This window comes from Carcharhinus amblyrhynchos, chromosome 20, assembly GCF_965287045.1.
Source record: "Carcharhinus amblyrhynchos chromosome 20, sCarAmb.v2.hapA, whole genome shotgun sequence".
NCBI lineage: Eukaryota > Metazoa > Chordata > Chondrichthyes > Carcharhiniformes > Carcharhinidae > Carcharhinus > Carcharhinus amblyrhynchos.
In genome coordinates, this window is record NC_137343.1 from 26,867,268 (window position 1) to 26,885,259 (window position 17,992).

Here is a 17,992-nt window from a genome sequence, read left to right on the forward strand (position 1 = left end):
ACCTCCCCCAAATGATGAATCAATGTTTCTCCATATTGAGCAACATTTGGAAGAAGCACTTAATATATTTTATGGGTGGAGTAAGGTAAACAAGAAGGTACAATAAAATGATATGCCTCAAGTAAAGACATGTATCTATCTAAATAAAACTTTTTTTCCTTTAAATTGAGTAACCCTAATGAGGAGCCAAGGGCCCTTAGTTCAGCACATCATGGGCAAAACAAGAAAGTAGCACTAAAATGAGCTTATTTTCAAGAAACCGCAACTTCCTGACTCAAATATTCTAGGTGCAGCTAATGCTGCATGTTAACTTGTCTGTTTTGTTTCTGAAATTGGCCATGAAAAGGATCATTATAAAATAGACTTCTATCTGTACACTTGTAAATATATCATAAATACCGTGCTCTTGATTCAGATAATGGTAAGTTACCAGATTCATCAGTTTTTTTGCATTGTTTAATGCCAGTCTAAGTTAATATTAATTTATTAAAAAATTGACCATTTCTGATTACGCATTCATAGTAGAAGTTAGTTATAATAATGTCAGCAAACCATATTGCAAAAAGATTCTGTATCAAATACTGCAGTATCTCAATACTCAATCATTCTTTCCATTACCTCTAAATTGTCAACATTCAATGCTGGATGAGCAAATTTTTCCTCTAAAAATCAAAGCCTTTGTCTTTGGTCCCAATCAACAACTTTATCATTCCCTCTAGCAACTATCTGAGGCTCAATCAGACTTTTTTCACCGTTGGTTTTATATCTGATCCTAAGATGTGCTTTAGAATACACATCTGCAACATCATTCAGCATCAGAAACAACATGCCCAACGAACACCACAAAGACATCATTGACACCTGGGAGCTTGTACCAAAATTAGGCAGCTGTCAAGCAAAACTGGCAGTCGTACTTGCCAAATCATACCTTATCACCAATGTCTCAGACATCTCCATCACTATCCTTGGGTAAGTCCTGTCCCATTGCCAGGACAGACGCAGTAATGATGGCAGTTCATTGGCATATAGCAGAGAGTGAGTGGTTCCAGGGGTCCTCAGCGTTGACGCTGGACCTCATTATCATAAGTAGTAAATATAGGCAAGGAAATCTTCCTCAACTGAAAAATCAATGCTCCTCCATGTTGAGTGACATTTGGAAGAAACACTTTGAAGTGTAGTCTGGGTGGGGGACTTCAAGATCCCTCACCAAAAGTCGCTCAGTAGTACCACTAGCAACTGAGTTGGCCAAGTCCTGAAGAACATATCCAGGACTGCAGCACGTGATGAGGGCAGTGATAACATGGAAAAACCTACCTCACTAACCTACCAGTCAGAGCTGCATCTGTAAATGTCACCATCGCAAAGTCCTCCAGATGCTTTCCAATATATTGTTGCACTACCATTATGCTTCATAGGATAGATTCAGAACAGATCTTGCAGCTTAAAACTGCAACCCATTAGGTATTATCGGCCGTCAGTAACAGAATTGTATTCAACCATAATCTGTACCAATCTGGTTCAATCAGAATTGTAGAAGAGCATGCCAGTAGCAGAACCCAACACACCAAAAATGAGGTGTAACCTGCTGAAGTTTCAACACAGGACTACGTGCATCCTACAATGTGTCAGCACCAGGGATCCAGGTTCCATTCTGACCTCGGGTGATTGTCTGTGTCATGTTGGAACATTCTTCACATGTCTGTGTGGGTTTCCTCCAGATGCTCCAGTTTTCTTGTGCAGGGTTGGTGGATTGGTCATGCTACATTGCCCATTTGAGTCGGGGGATTAGCAGGGTAAATACGTGGGGTTACGGGGATAGGGCCTGGGTGGCATTGTGGTTGGTGCTGGGTCAATGGGCTGAATAGCCTCTTTTTGCACTGTAGGGATTCTATGGTCAGATCAAAGCTCTGCAGTCCTGCCACATCCAGCGGTGAATAGTGGTCGACAATTAACTAACCAAGGAGGCTCAATGCAACATACATATTGAGAAATATTTGTACACATACATACAAACTGTATGCATGCAAGAGGAGAATGGATAAACACAGTTCTCCCCTTTAATGAGGATGGCACTGGTGGAGAAATAGAAGGGGATACAGGGGGCATGGAGAAGGAGAAATGGGTTACATGTTTAGTTGTTAGTTTAACACTTCTGATGTTGTACCAGTAGTTCAGCTCAGGCAACATAATAGTGTGCCAGCAATGACAAGAATCTACTCTGACCACCACCAACTTGCACAGTCTCAATATGAACAAAAAGCTTCTTTTCAGCTCTGGCCTTTATTTGGATTTAGCAACATGCCACAGTTAGCAACCTATAACTTGTCAGTTGGCCCAACATGAGACGGAAGAATTTTTAAAGAAAGGAAATAAATAAACTTAACAGTCTCCTCTCCCCCCCCCCCCAACCTCCTTGTGAATGCTGGTTTAGGTGCACTGACCCAAATAGGCACCTGACTGTGGCAACTGGGGGATTTCACAGTAGCTTCAATGCAGTATTAATGTAAACCTTACTTGTGACACCAATAAACTAACTTTAGAGTGTTTGGTGGTTTAATGATAGCCTTTTATTCCAGGCCAGACATTCTCTGGGTGTTATATAGGAAACCGAATCCTAGAGGGAACAGACCAAAGGAACTCTCCCAGTCAGTATTCCTTTTGGCACTCACAATGAATCCATTATACGGTGCATGAGACAGGGGCCCTGACACAGCAGCACATAATTCAATGAAATCAATACGGATATTAAGCAACATTTACAAAAAAAATCGAGTGATGAACTCGAACCATGCATGCTGTCCAAGGGCTGAATTCCAAATCATTATTGAGATGTTTTCAGCCCAGCACCGTTTGAAGTTACATTGAGAATGATTTCCTGCACGGAGCTCTCTTTAGGCCCGAGTAATATGTTACACTGGAGGGGGGAGGGGGGGATGCGATAAACAGTCGCGAGCGACTTAAACATTTCTCCACAGAAGTCTCCTCCAGCATTCATTCCCCCCGCCCCAAAGTGCCATGAATGCACAAACCCACAGCCATTTACACAACTCATTGTTAGAAAAGCCCAAGATTCCTCCGCCCCTCCCCCCACACAATCCATTGCAGCAAACAAGGCAGCCCCGGCTCTTTCCAGCATGATCATATTTAATAGGTTTCCTCCCGCAGATAACATCTTTTGTCAAAGTCCCGTCCCCGGACTGGAGGCCACGCTGCGTTAATGTCCCAGAATGAAACAACTGCTGTACTTTGTGCAACAGCAGCAACGCCACGCTCTTTTCGAAGTTGCTTTGCTGTATAAACACTACAATCTTTCCTGGAGACACACTATTGAAAAACTAGGATCAAAAGGGAGCCACTGAACTGTTGCAAATCACAAGAGCACAACATGATTATTGAAACATTTCAGGCGCTAACATGTGTCGATTTGCCGGTGATCCCATACACCAACAATATGTATGAACTCTCCAAAAATGCCTGTTCAATGTCCTGAAGAGAAAAGGTTTTTTTTGGGTCATTACTTTGTGAACTGGGTAACGGATACCTGCCTAGGTAAACACGCAGGACTCAATGCCACATGTTTCAACTTTAAAAGTAGCAAGCGTCAGTAAAAAAAAGAAACGAACCAGGCTGTTGGCAGCCTTAAAAAACATGAACAGCCACCATCATTATTCAGCACAACAGAGCCTGGCTTCAGCTTAGTTACTTTAGGCTCTGACATTGTTTCCCCCAATAAGGGCTTTCTAGTTTTGTTTTTAAATAATGCTTCCACTGCGTCCACAACCAAAGCTGAAAGCTGACCTGCTCTGGGTCTGAGTCATACTCCTCATCATCTCCACTCAGGGACATGGCCAAATCTCAGGTTGGGCCCAGCCAGGGACAAGCTGACATGGCTGGACTGCTGTAGTAACGAGTCTCCACCATAAACCCAGCCTCTACACTCAAGGCTCATCAATATTCATGAGGGGAAGGTCAGGATGGGGTTGAACCGTTTCATTTGACCAATCAAAAAGAGGCAGATGTGTTATTTTGAAAAGCAGACAATAGAGAGCTGGTCGTGATTACACACCAGAGTCAGCAGGAGAAATGACATTGTAAGGGCACACACGCGACACATTCACAAATCACCCCTGCTAAAATGACTTTAGAGCTCTCCCCCAGACCCTCAGACATCTAACAATTACTAATATTAAACAACAACGGAACCCAGAAGAATTTAATGCACTGAGCACAACGAGTGGAGATGTAATCAGAGAACATTTACAACATTATTCCATGCTTCCGTTCATTTATTAAAGCACTCTCGTGTCGTTCAGCCCCCGTATAGACACTGCTGCCAGTTGGCTGATACAGAAACTCATACTCTTAAAGGTTCAGTTTAAAGGTTCACATGACCAAAATGTGAACTTTTTTTTGCTCAAATCCGTTGTCCAGTTAATGCACAAAATAAAGCTTCTGTTGTCTGGTTTGGCAGCAGCTCATGGCTAAAAGCTGACAGAACAATAAGGAAAACAGACAAAATATTTATTGTCTCCGATTAAAAACCATCAAAGGATTCGGTTCTAGTTTATCTATACTTTTGGACAAAGGAAATTTCTGCATTATAGAGAATATTTCAGGAAATCCTGGAATACTTTGCAGACAATGGGTTACTGCGTGCAGCACACTGTTGTAATTTGGGCAATGTCAGTTTTCTTACACTTGTCCAAAAATGGATCCCGAAGGTAACAAAAGATATAAACTACTAAGATATGTATTTTTAGTGATATCGAATAGAGAGGAACATTGTCTGGGACACCAGCAGGATTTTCTATTCTTTTCCAAATCTGTTCCTTCCATCCATCCAATTATAGAGACAGGGCCTTGGTGTTCTCTCTGATCTGGAAGAATGGATTATGCTTCTCTGGGCCATAAAGGGCTAAATGAACAACCTCTGGCATATAGGCAAAAACGTTATCGCATTGCCTAACTACTAACGGTGCTGAATGTTCAATATCAATTTATCACGGGGGAGGGAGCATAGCAGGGTGAAGGAAATGAGATATAATCACAAGCCACTTTATGAAAGATCTATCTTAGTAACAGCTTGTCTTTGCATGATGCTGTTAACCCAGTAAAACATCCCAAGATACTTAACAGAAGCATTACCAGACAAAATATGGCACCAAGTCACATAAGAGAATTTTAGGACAGGAGCTGGATTAAACAGGCAAGTTATAAGGACTGCCTTAAAATAATTTGCAAAGAGCTCAGGAGAGGAATTCTAGAGCTAACACAGAGCTGTAAATGGTAGGATAGAGGAAATCAGTAATGTGTTACAAACAGTAAGTTTACAAGGTTATAACATTTTGAGATTGTTTCTTTAATTTAAGGTAAAATAAAGAATACAAATACATGAATTCAGCCCGACAACAAGCCTAGGTAGCTTAGTTACCAAGGGGACAAGAGGAGATCAAGCCAAGGGACTTGCAAGTTGTTTACACCTGTGAACAATGGCAAGAGCATCTGTGTTCACTATGGGTAGATCTCTGAATCGCAGAGGGAGGTGTAAGGAGGTGTTTAGAGTGTCAAGTTTCATTAACGGTTATAATTTAAACTACTTATTTAATTCCAAGCTCGACTAGAGTTGAGGAGAGAGAAAATAGTTAATTCACATTCCTGCCTGGATGTGGCCCCCTCACCTTGCAATGGAGAGGGGCTTCAAAAGGAGAAGAGCCCATAGCAAGCCACAGAAGTTTTGGGTTATCAGGTTTTCTAAGATATCACTAAGCTTCGTAGACCCAAGTCAATCTGCGAGAAGCTGAGAGGGCATGCTGGATTACAGAAGTGGCCAGTCCTGCACCTTAAGCAGAGAAAATACTGATCCTGTTGTGCACTGGAGCTCACGCTCAGACTGAAGACACCAAATATGTGAGGATTTCAAGGAAGCTGTAACATTCAACTACCCTGGATTAGAGGGAAAGAATGTCCAGTGCAACGTCAAACTGAAAGGCAGCTCTGGGATTGAAAGTTACCCAGCTAGGAAAGGAAGCAGGCCATTGGGTTTGGAGACTAGCTTTCAGTTCGTTACAAAAGAATAAAGTCCACTTAAGAGACAGCATAAATTATAACCATGGTGGGGGACTGTCAATCGGTTGTGTTAAAAGTGGCATGGGGTATCTTTTCTGTCATTCAAATTGTAAGTTGTCTACTAAACAGCGCTTGGTCAAGTTTGTTATTATCTTAAAACTTAAAATTGTGTCAAGTGATATTGTCAGTCACTGGAAATTCAAATATTTTTTCATAAGGGGTAATAATCGGAGGAGTGCAAGACCTTGGAGGGTTGTTAGGATGGAGGTCAGAAAGGGGGAAAAGCCATGGAAGATCTTAACCTAGGAATGCAAATTTTCAAATTGAAAATGGACTGGGAGATGTATTTTCATGGTGGAAACAATGGCAGACCTCCTGGGTCAACTACAACTTCACAGTAACAAAGTGCCTGGCTGCTTGATTGTTCAGTTGGTAAATCCAACAGGTATATTAAACAGGAAGGTCCCTGGTTGGTTTCCCTGTCTGTGTTTATTCCGGTGCTCGCCAAAATTACCCTCTGTGATCCTTGAAAATAAGGGATAAAGATCAGCCAGGGTTTCCACTCCAATTATCACCTGATATTCAATATCCTGTTGAAAAGCATCATAATGGTTTTTTGTGGTTGAATGGCCGGCTGGCATTCACTGTCTGGTCTTGTGAAGAAAGAATGATACTAGAAGGAAACTAATTTTAACATGCATTGTCACTTGCAGAAAAGAACTGAAGAAAAAGGGGAGGTACTAGGGTTCTAATCACCAGCCTCTGATGGTTTACCTGATCGCGTGACGGTATAGCTTATGTTCCAATTGAACATTGTGCAAATCTGTTAGGAAAAGGACAAATCAGTAAAGTGATTATTACTGGATGTATGCGTCTTTGAATGCAAGATCAGGCAAAATTGGATTGTGACTCCTCCTGAAGTCAAATAGCCTGACTCAAAATGCCAGCACATTTCAAAAACTGAGTGTAATTACATCCTGACGTGGTGTTCTGGAGCACTAATGTGCCGCACAATATCATTTGACCAAAAAAAAGGTTTTGGAATATAGGGCTGGATGTTACTCTCAGCAGATAACAAGTGCCATCAGCCATTCATTGTGCTTGCGCTTGCCCACAAACTCTCTATGGGCTTTTACATGGAACCTGTGGTATTTAAAAAGTCATTTTGACACTTTGTCCTCTACAGAGGATATGGAACCTCCATGAACAGCGAAAGCAACTGTGTATCTCATTAACCAGAATGAAGAATTGTTAATCAGACATGTAGAGTCTGTACCAGGATGTGCAATATTGCATTCAATGTCATATCATGTACAGAAAGCAAAATAGAACAAGAAAGATAGAACTAAGAAAGGGAGATGAAAGAAAAAAGTGATTTAAAAAAAAAATCTCCTAACTAAAACTCAATTCTAAAGAAATTTCAATGTTGGTGAGGGTGTTTGGCAGTAATTTAAAACTTACATCATTAACAGTTCAGTTACACTGGCATGAACAAGCAAAACCTTCTGGTGAGTTTGGCGTTGATTTATCACGAAGTACAGTGACTGATGCCATGCCACTTTAATGTTGAATCTTTCAACGAGACACTTGTACAGTGAATCTTTCGGTGGAACAGGGAAACCTGGACAGCAACTTCCTGATTTCTATGTTTAACTGTGTAATGTCTGCGGGCACTGAAAGTTGATAATGTGGCAGACGTAGACAATTTCACCTACAAAATATGATTAAAGGTTAAATTTTAAAACATTTTAAAATGTGGTCTATGTTTCTTTGAAAGTTGTCTGTAGAATGTTGCTGTGAAGAAATAAAAAAGCTAATACATTTTATTTTCTCTTTTGACAGGCAAGTGATTATGAAGTTCATTTTTATAACTAACTGCACAGAATTGAAAAATCCTGGTTGATGCTATGTCATAAAGCTATTTGTTTAAATATTATTTCTGAAAAAAAAGTGTCAAAGTTTTTTGTCTTGCACTCATCAGGACAGATTTGCAAGAATATCAGATCTCAAAAGGAACAACAGTTTATACTTGCTGAGAAGAGGGGGGGGCTGATTGATTGATTGCCAAGGAGAATGCACCAGGAAACAGTTAACTGCCAAGCTTTTGTTTAAATTCAAACCAGGAAAGTTGACTCCGAGTGGTCAAGGCATTGACATGGGGAATGGCTGCTCCCCCCCAGCTTTTGTTTAGTTGAAAAAGGTGGAAAGCAAAGACATAATTTTTCTGATTGTAAAAGGCAGTATGTGAATAAATGCAGCTTCCTGCACAAGTGAGCGAGTCACACTGCAAGCCCAACTGGTGACCTGAAATTGGTTGCTGGTGTAAGTCTTAGCACAATTAGGATTGTTTAATAAGTGCTGCCTTATCACAGAATCAAATATAATGTTGGACATTAAGTTCCGAGTGGTTCAAGTATGAACAAATTGAGTACAGTGAGTACTTCGCTGGCTGCAAGTAACCAAATAAATTGTTGTTTGTTCAGAAAGACAGGAATTGAAATATAGGCCTATTAAAAATTTGGTTTAAACTGTCAAATACAAGTCCTATGTATAATGTCTGTCACACTATAAATATATGACTATAATACAAGAATCTAAGCACTGCTTTTCTGACTTGCTCATGTTGTCCAAACTATTTTACTCAATTACAGAGAAGAGCAGCTACCAATCAGAATGGCGAAAAGCAATCGTCACAAAGTCACACAAAAAATTTCATCCAAATTTTTGTCAAACTATATTCAAATAAAATTTGCTGTCACCCATCAAAATATTCCTAATTTTCAGGAGAAAAAAAAAAAATCGCTATATAAAATGTAATTCTTTAGCATTACAAGTGCAAAAATTGGAAAATTGTGGTGGGTATTTCCAGCTCCTTTTCATAAATTTGTTTATGAGACTGTTGGGAGTTGAAGTTTCAATCCTGTGCCCAAGACTACAATATCCAAACATTACATAAGAACATAAGAAATAGGAGCAGGAGTAGGCCATCTGGCCCTTCGAGCCTGCCCCGCCATTCAATAAGATCATGGCTGATCTGTCGTGTCTCAGTTCCACATTCCCGCCCTCTCCCCATAACCCTTAATCTTATCAGAACTCTTATCAGAAACCCATCAACCCGCGTCTTAAAAATATTTAGCGAGGTAGCCTCCACCACTTCAACGGGCAGAGAATTCCAGAGATTCACCACCCTTTGAGTGAAGAAGTTCCTCCTCAACTCCGTTCTAAACTGCCCCCCCTTTATCTTGAGGCTGTGCCCCCTAGTCCTACTGTCCTTTCTGAGCGGGAAGAGTCTTTCCACCTCCATCCTATCCATCCCATTCATCATCTTATATGTCTCAATGAGATCTCCCCTCATTCTTCTAAACTCTAACGAGTACAAGCCTAGTTTATTCAGCCTCTCCTCATAGCTCAACCCCCTCAACTCCGGCATCAGCCTAGTAAACCTCCTCTGCACTCCCTCCAAGATTACCATGATAAACCTTGACATGACAATATAGGAAACTGGAAGACGGTAGCAGTGAGTTAAGATACTCAAGCTCTTCAGCTGACAAATACAGATTTGAGAACATTGACTCCTGGCTGCCCTTGAGCTGCTCATACAGTACTGTGGGGTGAGTCTCAGCTGTCAGTGAGCGCTCTCCACCCAGTCATGGTTCCAATCTCTTCCCAGCAGTCTCAGGAAAGTCACCTGTTTGAGTTGATTACCCCAGGGTGGGACTTTTAAAACACACTCCCATAGATCTTGAAACTAAATCAGATGATGTGCCTTGCACAACTGAATCAATATTGAATGAATCAATATTGAATGACTCAATATTGAACAAGGCAATCGCTTCTCACTTGATACATGGGATTCTCAATATTGCTTTCAGTTTATGCTGCAACACCGTATTTTGGAAATTGGGTACTGATTGTGGCACAGTTCTTTAAACAATAAAGTTCTGAAAAAATTCAGCAAAAATTAGGAAAATAAAACGCACAATGCCCTTACAGAAGCCACTCACTCAGCAGACAGCCTTAGATGTCTCCTAGTTATCTTACCATTTAGATAATAAAGCCAGCGTTTAATTTAGTGCTTCCCAAAGTTTTTCCCACTGTGACCCCATTTCAAGATTTAACATTTCAAGACCCCCTCAGCAGGAGCTGTGCAAGGCCAGAGGTGGGGGCACTGTGTTCAGTCTTAACTTATTCTTAAAAACTTAATTTTGCAGTGGATCTTCTGGATCATGGATCCAAGCTCCATGGCAAAAATTTGCTCAGGACCCCCAGTTTGGGAAGCCCTGGTTAAATTAAACTATTTTTCAACATCTGCTCCAGCAAACCAAACAAAATATGAGAATAACCAGTGATCACTGTACATTTAAGTAAAACAGTCAAGGTGACAGGGATACTGGCTGTAAAAGTGGCAAAAAAAAGTTGAGAAAACCTCAGAAGCTTCTCAGGAAGTTCAACAGTAACAATCAGATTCCAGTCGCGATGCTATAATGCAGGAGGAAACAAGGTTACAGATGTAGTAACAGCTAGAAAATGGACTGGAAATGCAGATCATAAATCACAGGGGATTTAAGTCATGGAGAGTTAATTGCTCAGAAAAGGGGATCGGCATGTTTTGCCACAAGGACAATAGCTGGACTTGAAAGAGCAGGAAAGGTTGAAGGCATACTGAAGGCAAGAAATCCAATGGTGGTCGTCTATTCAGGGTTACTGACATAGGAAGAAACAAACAATATGGAAGGATTGTCTTGGAACACAAAGATAGAGGATACTAATACTTTCTGGTATACTTCCCGTGAGACGAAGGAGGAATGTGATGAGATTCAGGGTAAATCTTGGTAATGGGTCTGAAATGAGCTGCAAGTGGGAAACATTGGAAGAAATATATTTGGGAGAGGGTTGGAGAGCTTTGAGGTATCTCAGAGATGTACACTGGGGCCACAACAATTCTGAATTTATAACAACGATTAATTCAAAACCTCACTGAAAGTTGATCAAATTTGTAAATGACAACAAACTCGGATTAACTTAAGACAACTCAGAGTTTACAAAACAAATTGAAAGAACCATATAAATGAGCAAATTAAAGCCAATGTAAACAGTTTTAATGTGCTACACATAGGAAGGGAAGATGGGTACCTAAGGAGTGTTGAAATGGTCAAGGGTAGAATTACAAGAGACCTAGGTGTTGGGAAATGCATACTTAGCTGCAAACCTATTAACTGCGTCTTCCCGAGTCATCTCATTGCTCAAAAACACTCAACATGACCAATCGTTGCCAAGTAGCCATCATAAGTCAAAATAACACTGAATTATCATGCCAAAATAGTTGAATAAAGGAACAAACCATCTGCCATCTGAATGCAAGTTGAGTGCTGTGTTCCATCTGGTTACCAAGACACTGCAGTACAACATCCAATGCATGGATGTCTCCCCAGAATGCTAGGAGGCTGACACCTCATCGGTGTTTGAAGGAAAGACTGGAGAAACTTTGATCTTTTAACAAAGAAACATGGCAAATTATGGAGATATGTATAATAGTAAAATATATGGAGAATACCTTTAAATCCGTGAGTTGTACAGACGGACACAGGTATTTGCTAATAAAAGCCAAAATTTAGGATAAGTATCCGGAATTTTCTGCACAAAATGAGTGATTAATAGATTTCAAAAGAGTTACAAGAGACAAAAATCTTGGAACAATTTAAAAATCAACTGGAAACTTCAAGGAGGTGCTATGGGATGTTTCTGCATGGATACATGATGATGAGGAGATGCCAGCGTTGAACTGGGGTAAAAAGTCTCACAACACCAGGTTATCAAATTTACTATCAAATAATCAAATAAACTGGTTGGACTTGAACCTGGTGTGAGATTTCTTACTGTGGATACATTATGACAGACTGAATGATCTTTCAGAACAAAATTATCCTGAGATCTGGAACCCTGGTACACATGGACTGAGAACAAAATCTGACTCAGTTATGATTTCTGCTCACACACTAAGCTTACACATGAAGGATAACCCCAAATACTGTATCAGAGGGCAACCGTCACTTGTCAAGCCATATTCAAACAGCAATTAAAGCCTCAAGGAGAGGAAAAACCACAAGAATCTGGTTTGATTTGGAATGTTGTTGGTCTGAGAAATATGCAGCCTGTCCAGAGTGATAACTGGACTGCACACATCACATGTTTTCTATCTACAAAAATGTTCAAGAGTTAAATTGAAACTGAAATATTTGTGTAGTACAGAACTGATAGGAACAAGTAGAGATTTCAACAGATATGCTCACTCCTACTTTCGGGTTGACTCTTTGGTAGACCTATTTTGTGGTGCAATCTTGCCTCCCTGTCAGATAGCCCAATCCTTGATCCCTGACTGTTCGTTAATAAGTTAGGAATGAGGTTCAAACTTGGATTTGATTGGAAAAGCACTGACCTTTCATTTTGGAACATGCAGTGTGAATCCAACAGAATTTGAAAGTCACCTCTTTTGCTGGTCCTAAAGGTTCTACATTAAATGTACTTGGGCATTCATACGATGGTTCCACTTGTCACAAATTCATAGAGCATAAAGCAGAAAGAGAGACCATTCTGCTCACTGTTTCTTTGTTGACTCTTTAGTGACCCAATTTGTCTCACTTCATTCAATTTCTACGGCTTTGAAAACTTTTCCCTTCAAGCGTTATACCACAATTCTCTTTTGATCATATATTAATATGCTGCTGGGCATGGGCATCATTTCAAAGTTGCAAATTAAAATTTGTTGCAAGGAATGATGAGGATAATAAGTTTCAGGAGGACTCAACATGACCAATTGTTGCAAAGCAGCAATCACAAGTCAAAATAACGTTGAATTATCATGGTTGCAAATGAATTGATTTCCACCAAACTTGCTGCAGTACATTCAAGATCAAAACAACTGTCTAAAAAAAGTCCTCATGCCACCTCTGTATCTTTTGCCAATCAGTTTAAATCCATGTTCCTTGGTTGCCAATCCTTTAGCCATAAGAAACAGCTGCTTCTTATTTAATCTATCAAAACTATTCATGACATGAACATGCCCATCAAATCTCCTCATCAAATCTCTGCTCCAAGAATAATTTCAGTTCCCCCGTTATGTCTCCCGGCAGCTGAGGTCCTTCATCCCTGGTACCATTCTGGTAAGTCTCATCTGAACACTCAGGCCTTCACCTCCATCCTAAAGTGTATTGTGGACTGGGGTGAGCACAGTAAGAAGCCTCACAATGCCAGGTTAAAGTCCAACTGGTTTATTTGGTATCATAAGCTTTTGAAGCACCGCTCCTTCTTCAGGCGAGTCCTTCACCTGATGAAGGAGCAGCACTCCGAAAGCTCGTGATTCCAACTAAACCTGTCAGACTTCAACCTGGTGTGTAGGACATCTTACTGATCCTAAAGTGCAGTAACTAGATTTGAACACAATACTCTGGCTGAGGTGTAACCAGTGTTTTGTACAGTTATAGCTCAACTTGTTTGCTTCTGTAATCCATTCCTCTGTTAATAAAGCCAAAGACCCTATATGCTTTTTCAAAAGCTTTCTCACTTTCCTATTACCTTCAAAGTATCATATACATACACCAACTTCTGTTATTACAGCCATTTAAAATCATGCCATTTTGTTTATTGTGTCTCTCCTCATTCATTCTACCAAAATGTTTCACTTTACATTTCCTTGCCATGTGCCTGCCTATTTTACCAGTCTATTCCTCCTGAAGCTTACTATCCTCATCATTCCTGACAACAAATTTTAATTTGCAACTTTGAAGTGATGCCCATGCCCAGGCCCAAAAAGAGCAGCTGTCCAATTGTCACCTTCTAGGGAACACCACTATATAATTTCCTCCAGTCCTATAAACAGCAGCTCGTCAAGACATACAAACATATGGACAAGGAGCCGGGCATTCAGCCCTTCGACTGTACTTCACCATTTAATAAGATCATGGATGATCTGATAGCAATCTCAAATCTGCATCCCACCTATCCCCAATAACCCCTTGCTTACCAAAAACCTGTCCACTTTAGCTCAAGAAATATTCAACATCTTTGCTTCAAATATGACTACTTTCTGTTCCTTAATCATTTTTATTTACGTACGTTGTTATCGTTTCTTTAATTCCACGGGTTCTGATTTAGCAACAAGTTTGTGTAGTATTATTTAAAGTCCTTTTGAAGATCTACATACAGGTCAACCTCATTACCCTCAACAACCCTTTTTTATTACTTTGTCATGGCCCCAAAGCACAAAATTGCCCATAATTTGGCAATCTCTCTGAGAAGTCACAGGAATGTTGGTGTGGGAAATGGAAAAGCATCACACTGGTGCATTAAAGTTTACTCTTCTGAAGTAGCAGTTGAAACACATTAGGGCAGAGTCAAGGCGCTTAACTATGCTATATCAAGGAACGTTTGATGCTGACAATGGATGCCGAACATTAACTGTTCCAATCTCCCAACATGAGCATATCTCATCATAAGCAACTGATTCATAAACAGAAGGTGAAAAGAAATGTACCTCCTGAATTTAACTCTATGAACATACTTGATTACCATCCTTTAACAGATAGGTTTCTAAATTATACATGAACAACATAAAAGTTGAGTTTGCATTGACAACATTACGTTAGTTACACTCCTGATATCAAAAGAATAATGCATGCAAAAGTCAAAGTATAAACATTGCCTCATTTAAGCACATTCAACGATGAACCCCCAAGGCAAAAATATAACATCACATGCACTTGTAGACACATGAAACCACATGATCAATAAACCCTTCTCTGCAAATCACAACATGAGCACTCTTGAAACAATTTACATAAATGAATGAAAATACTACTGCAAAACATCTTTAACATCAAAATATTAAAATTCTTCAGAGTTCTGGATACAGTAAACTGGTAATCTGTATCAACATGAACAGTTAGCATTCCTGCAACCGTAAAGATTTCAACTGCGAACAATATTGCAAAGCATGAACGTGTGTTTCTGTCTGTTAATGATGCTGCCATCCGTTCTTACCTTCACCGTCTTCTTTGGCCATGTTACAATTGGAACCCCAGTGATGGCCAGTTTCTGATCATCATCAGCATGCTCCTCCAGCACCGTCTGCATTCACAACAGGGATAAGAGAATAAATATATTGTAAACAAAATTCATCTATTTATGCATGTTACTCATAGCATCAAAATGAGATATTGGTTTCCTTTTTATAGGGAGTCTAACAGTTCTTCTAAAACATTGTCTGGAGGTGGTCTAGAGCACAGCTTAGCTTCTACAATCAAGCAATGTTTAATCTGGCTCGTCTTTTAAAAGGTAACTGCTTGAATACTCCCCATTGGAAATTGTCCAGGCAAATCCAAACAATTCTATTGGCTTGCAAGCACTGCAGTCAAGCAGAGAGGAACTGATTCCAATTTGTATTAAATGATACAATGATTGGTTTACATCGGCAAGTGTTATTCTCCACCTCAGAGGTCAAATGAACGACAGGGTCCCAGCAAAGTGACCAGAAGATCATTATCAACATGGAGAGCCATACAGCCCATCTTAATTCACTCATCCAGAAGTACCAAATTGTTCTCCTAGTGCATCATCCGATGATTTCTTAAATAAGGGAAAGATTCAGCCTGACTGATATTTTTCAATTCTTTAAAGAAGTAACAAACCCCATGGACTACTGCATGCCCATGACGTGGTGTACCTTGATTTCCCAGAGACTTTTGACAAAGTTAATTTAAACTCAAAAATGCAGTAGAAACAGAGTGAATAATTAGCTGGTTGAAATATAGCAAACATGAGTACTGTTTAGAGGAATTATATAAGAATGGGGAACTGTTGGGGAGCAGGGAGTAATGAGCTGGGAGAAAAACAGGAAATGCTGGAAAATCTCAACAGGTCTGACAGTATGTGTGGGGAGAGAACAGAGCCAACGCTGAGTCTAGCTGACCCTATGTCAGAGCTGGTGTTTATCGTTGTAATGAGCTGGGTGTCTGTGAACTCAACGGTGGAAGCATCTCTCACTAATTTAAAGAAGATCTGGATTCAGAAATGGAGTGGACCATTTTGCAACTTATACCAAAAGAGCAGTTTTGGAACAGGGAGATCAGAAAGCACCGATACATAATGAGTTGAGAAGGATATATAAGCTAGCAGAGCAATGTTAATTTAATGCAGACAGAATTATACTGCTGGAAAAGAATATGGGTAATGTGTACTCAACAAGTGGTGTGCAAATAGCTATCAGTGAAGATGCAAGAGGCTGAAGAGCCTTAATAAATTTGATGCTAGACATGTCCAACCTATAGAAAGAGGCAACCAGCAAAACCAATAGGATAGAGAACATCTCTGAAACAGTAGAACATGGGACATCAGAGGTAATGATCAAATGTTGCGGTGCTCATCCATTCACACCTTCCATTGTGTGTCTAGTTCCAATTCTCAAGAGGCTTCTGGACATTCTCTCTTCCACCGGCAAAAAGATACAAAAGTCAGAGGTCGCGTACCATTCGATTCAAGAACAGCTTCTTCCCTGCTGCCATCACACTTTTGAATGGATCTATCTTACATTAAGTTGATCTTTCTCTACATCCTAGCTATGACTGTAACCCTATATTCTGTGCCCTCTCCTATGTACTCTATGAACGGTATGCTTTGTCTGTACAGTGTCAGGAAACAATACTTTTCACTGTATACCAATACATGTGACAATAATAAATCAAATCAAAATCCAGAGTATGGGGGCTGTGCAAATTACAGCAACGAGGCAAACCTCCAATGTTAGGGGTGTGGGTTACAAGGAGAGTAATGTGGAGAAACTGGAGATCATCTGCCTCGAAATAAGATGACTGAATTATTGATTGGGGATCAAACATGGATCATCCCTTCAGGGACACGGTGTACAAGTCTTCAAAGAACAGGGAGAAACACATCCAATGTTGTCCTTATCCCAATGGCCACCTTCATGCATAGCTGTATGAAACTTTGTATACAACAACCAAGTGTCTGCACGTAATGAGGTTCCCTCTGTGTCCAGTATTGCAAAGGATGGGCCTGGTCATGTTACTATAGACTGCTATATTGCTATACTGCTGTATTACCTGTCCTTTGTGGAAAGGTTTGTGCAGAAAAACATCTTTGACCACAAGTCAATCAGGGAGTGGTCAGCAAGTGACACACTTGAGACTTTGCAGAATGGTTTGCTCCCAGGGACAGACTCCAAACCAAACACTGATCGCCACTAATAGGTCGTCAACTTGGTGAAAGATATTCTTTCGTCTGCCCAAAACCTACTGGCTTTCCAGTGACTGACTGTTGCAGACTATGACAGTTCAAAGTTCAGTACCACATGCTGAGTGATACATTTAAGCTTGTGGCGTCTGCAACAAAGGCTCAATGGGAAAATGCTGCAGTTTAGGGCCCTCCCACAATTTACACCAAGAGGCTAGAACCAGTGCAAAACGCTCAGACTGTATGCAAGTTAAATGGACTGGACAACCAGCATGGATCAGACTGGTGTCAACAGTATGATCTCTGGGATGAATTCAGGATCTGCCAGGATTGCAACGCTGTGGGTCGAACCTGCTTTCGGGGAGACAATGAGAAGAAGAAAATCCAGCCCATCCTACCCTAATCACACAGTCTCCACTGTTCTCTCTGCTGGCCTCATTATCCTTTACAATTGCTGTATTATTCTCTGCACGCTCTACAGTTGCTACATTATTCACTGCATCCTCTACAGTACCGGAACAGGTGCCAGAGTGCGGCGACTAAGTGATTTTCACAGTAACCTCATTGCAGTGTTAACATAAGCCTACTTGTGAGATTTTTAAGTTGCTACTTTATTCCCCGCACTCTCTACAGTTACTACTTTATTCCCCGCATCCTCTACAGTTGCTATATTATCCTCCGC

General features: G+C 40.4%; 1 protein-coding gene across 3 annotated transcripts in view; it reads right to left on the bottom strand.

Moving 5' to 3' along the window:
* LOC145355861 (lysine-specific demethylase 2B-like) overlaps window positions 1-17,992 on the bottom strand; it is a 173,091-nt gene that overhangs the window by 44,316 nt on the left and 110,783 nt on the right. For all 3 annotated transcript variants that reach the window (XM_080208294.1, XM_080208295.1, XM_080208293.1), the window contains exon 12: window positions 15,103-15,189. In XM_080208294.1, coding sequence (XP_080064420.1) covers window positions 15,103-15,189 — 87 coding nt within the window. The remainder of the gene's footprint in view (window positions 1-15,102; window positions 15,190-17,992) is intronic.